General features: G+C 37.4%; 2 protein-coding genes across 2 annotated transcripts in view; both read right to left on the reverse strand.

The window, feature by feature from the left end:
• Positions 1 to 863, reverse strand: part of cunh19orf25 (chromosome unknown C19orf25 homolog) — a 2688-nt gene extending 1825 nt beyond the window's left edge. Inside the window, exons 1-2 of the mRNA XM_035653472.1 lie at positions 705 to 863; positions 36 to 193 (exon numbers count right to left, since the gene is read on the reverse strand). Coding sequence (XP_035509365.1) covers positions 36 to 177 — 142 coding nt within the window. The 5' untranslated portion in view covers positions 178 to 193; positions 705 to 863. The remainder of the gene's footprint in view (positions 1 to 35; positions 194 to 704) is intronic.
• Positions 864 to 4268: 3405 nt separating this feature from the next.
• The window catches only part of reep6 (receptor accessory protein 6), a 4641-nt gene continuing 3102 nt past the window's right edge, over positions 4269 to 5807 (reverse strand). Inside the window, exons 4-7 of the mRNA XM_035653513.1 lie at positions 5392 to 5560; positions 5161 to 5307; positions 5005 to 5043; positions 4269 to 4342 (exon numbers count right to left, since the gene is read on the reverse strand). Of these exons, the coding sequence (XP_035509406.1) occupies positions 4269 to 4342; positions 5005 to 5043; positions 5161 to 5307; positions 5392 to 5560 (429 nt within the window). The remainder of the gene's footprint in view (positions 4343 to 5004; positions 5044 to 5160; positions 5308 to 5391; positions 5561 to 5807) is intronic.

Genomic DNA, 5807 nt, shown 5'->3' on the forward strand with positions numbered 1-5807 from the left:
AGGACAAACAGTCAGTAAACTACTACTAAATGCACCTTGTCCGGTCCGCTCCAGGATGCTGAACACCGGGTCGTTGGGAGCGGTTCTGTTGATGTCCTCCAGGATCTGGTCCACAGTCGGGGGTTCAGGACGGCTCGGCAGAACCACTCGCTTCTTGTTTTTAGAACCAATGTTCATTGTGGACCAGCTGGTTCTGTTTAATGAGTAAATGAGGTTTTATTGATTTATTATTATTGATTTATGATGTATTCACTGTACAAATGATCAGCCTGCAGCTCTACATCACACCAGACTGCTGTTAAACTTTATATTGAATTAAATGATGTCGATGAATGTATACAGACTGCACTTACTTACTCTACAAATACCGGGTTTAAACAAATAACATAATATATATATAGATATAAATAAATGTTCAACTACTAGAACTTCAGTGTTTTAGGTACCGGTTTCTCTCCGGTACCGTCCGGGACAGCAGTGCTAACGGTAGCTAAACGGGTCTGCTGGTGGAAATCTGTTTCAGCCCGGTGAAATATTTCTGAGCCGAATTCAACAGAAAGGTGTAAAGATCCATAAAACAGCTTCGGTAAAGACTCAACAACGTTTAATATTCGCACAGAAGCAGTTACAGTTTCACTTTATTAACTGTTAGACGGAGTTCGGCATTTAGTGTGAAGGAGCCAGGATCCATCACAGCGGCTCACCTGCGTTCAGTCCTCTTCAGGAGAACCTCCAGACCCGATCCCGAACACCTGAACCGGACCAAAAGTACCGGACGCTGCTGGAAACGAACCGGAGCAGAGCTGCTGAAGACTGACGTACTGCAGGACACGTCATCGCGTTACCTGCCACGTCAGTGCGTGACAGTTGACGCACGGAGGCCACGCTCTCATGGAACGTCATCCGCAGACTCAGTGGATTCTTTTTTTTATTTGAATTAACTTTATTAAGAAAACACACAAAACAGTTCATTATAAAGATTTGAATGTATACGGTATATTTTATATCATTACATTAAAATTAAAGTTAATAATATAAGAAAAACACACAAAAAGAAAAATAATAGTGTTTGCTAATTATTTTAGTTTTAAGTTTTCAATCGTTGTCAAAAAGGTTTTAAAATCTATAAATGTGTAAAAGGAAGCTAACTCATGTTGTGAATATAATATTTTACTAAAATGTTAATTAATGTCGTCTACAGAGAATTTGTGATTGTTAAACATGATTAATGTCAGTTTTCATTAATATGAGTTATTTGTTTTGTTTTGAAAGATTCTTCTGTAAATTAAAACTAAAGAGACGTTAAAATCAACAAACTGACTTTCTTTTACTTTACAGTAGTTAGTTTGTAAAGTGCAGATATTAAAAGAGAGAATACAGAGATTAACACACTTTTACTTCTGTACTTAATTTGATGATTTTAAAATAAAGAGATGATAAGTTGGTTTGTGCCTGATTAAAGAATCAAATATATTCAAACCTTCACTTTGGATGAAGTTGTACCAATAATAGTTCTTATTGCTGTAATGATCCTCATTCAACCCCAGAACCTTTTAATATTTAATATGAAGAGATATGGACACAAATGATATACTATTACTTAGTACATTTATATATAGCCTAATAGTATATATACTATAATACTTATACATATGATATCATACTTTACTCTGATTCATGTGAAATACTATTTATTGCATTGCTGTTATACACTGTAATATATATATTGCATTGCATGTTTTATTTTCTATTTTCTACATATTGTTATATACTATGGTAAAATATACATATTTTAACGTTTATTTATTTTCCTGTAATTGTTTTACATAATGCATAGTGCATGATATAGTAGCCTACATATGTCAGTAAATGTTTCAGTATTTACATATACTACATGAATTTAGAAATATAATAGAAATATTAGTCTATCTATATTTTGGTTCAAAGATATACATATTTTATAAAAACATAATTATATTAAGTAATAAAAAGCCATATTGTCCAAACACAGATGCTGGATAGATGGGGATGTATTGACTATATATTACGCTGTATGTTATGTATGGCTACATAAATAATATTAACAACGGTAACATTTATAATAGTTGACAGACTGATATTAAATTTAAATATAAATCCAAATATGTAAATACTGTATATATTGAATGTATGGAAATGAATCAACCACAGAGAGGAAGAGGATCAGAAATCCACTGAAGGCAGTGTTACATGTAAACTTATATATATAAACTGTATGTATAAAATGCCTCAGCGAGACAGAGAGCTAACGTTATGAGTTTAAGATTGAAAGTCAGTCAGTTGGCATTTAGCATGTAGCTCAAAGCCCCGCAGTATCTACATACAACAGAACAGTCGAGCATTTAGTTTCATTGTCATCAGTACTTTTTATTTCTTATCATAAAGGTCATAATCTCATTTATGTTTATAAACACATCAAAAACATATATATTAGATAAATAAGAGCAACACAAACAGGAGGACACACCGGAAACCAGCTGCTGCTGCAGATGTTACATAGAAAACCTAAAACACAAATATAAAAGAGAGAAAGTGCAGCTGTACCACTCACTGCCTGCAGGAGGCGACACTGACACGTTGCTGTTACTGCTCGTTCCTCTAGGTGGCGCTGCTCCACAGGTGAACCGGCTGGAGAATCTGTGAGGTTGTTATTATCCAGTTTCAGGTGATTCGCATCCAAAAAAAATCCCTCTGACGCCCAAAATAATTCATAAATATAAATAAATAAAACGTAAAATCCGAGTTTTATATTTAATACAAACTGATGTATAAAGGAAATCAGTGTCTTTGACAGAAGGTCTTCTGCTCGCTGTAAGGACGAAGAGGAAAACCTTCACTCTCTGCTCCTCTTCCTCACTGAGACTCCTCCTCTTCCTCACTGAGACTCCTCCTCTTCCTGAATGAGGCCCCTCCTCTTCCTCACTGAGGCTCCTCCTCTTCCTCTGTTGCTATCTGTAGGACTGAAACAAATATATCCTTATAAGACATCTAATTATTAGTATTTTAGTGCACAGCAGTCAGCTGAAAAAGTAAGAGTGAAATTTATTCAACAAATACCATAAAATGTCCAATAATAAGAATTAATGTATATTTACTTTAGTTCAAATGGAGATTTTTTAACATTTTCTCTGTAATTAGCACCAACTCACACAGGGAACAGTTTAGGAAATCTTTGTATGGAAGACCAAAGCTGCCAAAATGAATACATTAATATCTTTATAAATCAATTAATATTCCAGCTGCAAATTAAGAAGTAAACATTCTACCGGTTAAAGATCAGCATTAGCATGTTAGCATGCCGACGTTAGTCAAAGCACCGCTGTATCTACATAAGACATTCTCGTCGGTACGTTTTATTTCTTATCACAAAGTACGGAGAGTCAAAGAGGTCACAACACAACAAGCTGTGCTTTATGTGATAGTAAATTACATCCTCTGTTTGTGACTTACCGTCAGTCTACACTGAGCTCATCCTGACGTACAGACATAACAATAGACACACAGCCAACAATTAAACACAAGTAAAAACTCCTTCACAGCTCTACTGTAACTATACTACCTTCCTTTAAGTTTATAATCACATCACAACAACAGCACATCTCAGTCAACTACAGAGGAAGCTGAATGTCTGTGAGTTATTTAACGTCAGTGGAAACACAGATCCTCACTAGGACATTATTCACATAAATATGTATGAAAGTGTAATAAATATGTGTATGAAAGTGTAATAAATGTGTATGAAAGTGATATGAAAGGTGGTAAAAATGTGGTTATGGGGAAGAGGTGTATTACGAATATTATTTGAAAGTGCTAATTAAATGTGTATGAAAGTGTAATAAATGCGCTATGAAAGTTGCTAATAAATTATGTATTAAAGTGTAACTAAAATGCTGTGATGAAAAGTAGTAATACATATGGTATTGAAAGCTGTTAGATAAATGGTGTTTACGGAAAGGTGTATATACATATGCTATGAAAGGCTGCTAATAAATGTGTACAAAGATGTAATACATATGTATGAAAGTGTAAATAAATGGGTGTATGAAAGTGTAATAAATGAGAACAAGAGTCTATACTGGGTCTCCCGTTCTTCACTATATAAAAAATTATATTTCTTTTTGAAAAAACAGACAGATTTGTAGAAACAGCAGTCGGAGGTGAGTGTTGCTACTACTCGTCTACTCAAGAGCTGCAGGGTTGGAGAAGCTTTTTCAGGTCTGTTCAGGACTTCAAGCAGGATCCAGTCCATCTGCAGCCCAGCACTGCTGAGGTTCTACAGGGGTCACTGAGGTTTGTGCTATTCCTGTTCACACCACATTCACTGTGTGTAAAACACCAACACCAGCAGACTTACCGTACTGGTTAACCCAGGAAAGGCTGGAACAGGTAACAGGACAACTGTTAGCATGTTTACAGGTCATAACTGAATATGCAGATTTATCTATGAATCAAACTGCAACAACCAGAGAAACTTTAAATCAGTGTAAAGTACATTTGTTTTGTTGTTGTTGAACTTTGATGAACTCTGAAATCTAAATGAGCCCCATCGACTAACAGAAAACCACCTTAACAACAACAACTTCTAACAGTAGACTGGTAAAAGTTGATGGTACAAATAAATTTCTTAAATAAACAGCAATGTAATACATGTCTGCGATCTATCTAGCAAACATACTAACTGACAGCTAACGCTCAAACAAAAACACAACTTTATCGGGGGCTTTTCACTGGGAGGTCCCGGTCCAGCAGAGTCCGCTATGAGGACCTTTAACTGCCTGTTATTATGGGAAACACGTAAATATGAGGAAGCAAACAGCTCTCTGCTTCCTGTTTCAAGTGGGCTTCCTCTGATCAATACATTTAATGTATTGATCAATGTAAAACCTGGTCAGCAGTATGTTGAGATATTTTACGCTGGCTGGACAAACAAATCAGCCAACAATCTCTGTCCAGCTGAAAACAGACCTGAACCCGGCAGGTGCTGCACATCTACGAGCTCTACTTCTATGAGCACAGAGGGGTTGAAGAGTCAGCGGTAGAGAGCTGGTATGATACTGAGCTGGAGTCATGGTTAGCTTAGCTTAGCATAAAGATTGGAAGCGGGGCACAGGTGTAGTGTACGTACTGCTCGGTCTTCGCTCGGCTCTGACGGAGCTACTTTAGCTGCTGATGTTTCTCCCGATGAACTCGGTAAACTCTTCGGTTCAGACTGACCGACCGGTTGCACCTGAGTCACCAGAGATTTATTCTTCATCAGAGTGGTCAGGACTGGAGAGCACAAAGGAAGGAAGATTCAGAATCAGAACATGTTTCATACTGGTGCGTAACTGCTGCCGTTGAACCGGTCCATACCTTCTCTGGTGAGGTTCTCCGCGGTGCTCATGACCTTCCCGCCGAGGTTGCTCACCATATTGTCCACCGTGGCCTCGTGGCGCAGGAAGACGGGCCGAACCACTTTGTTGTAGATGATCTGGGAGCCGTTCCACGACATCGGAGCCATGCACCACAACAGGAAGAGACACTGGAACCACAGAGGACAAACACTACTATACTTTATGTACGTCCTGATCCTCTGGTAGTCTGGTTCCTCCGGACGCTCTGAAGACGTGAAGTTTACATGTGACCTTTGCTGTAGTTGTTTGCTTTTTCAGCATCCTTTTGATCCATTCATTGACTTTAAATCAGTAAAATCTGATTATTTTGGACTTGCAGTTGAGATTAAAGGGCCAATTTCTTGTTTTAGGGGTCAACCACACACACGTATTTGC

This window comes from Morone saxatilis, unplaced genomic scaffold, assembly GCF_004916995.1.
Source record: "Morone saxatilis isolate NCDOM2014 unplaced genomic scaffold, NCSU_SB_2.0 Contig12, whole genome shotgun sequence".
NCBI lineage: Eukaryota > Metazoa > Chordata > Actinopteri > Moronidae > Morone > Morone saxatilis.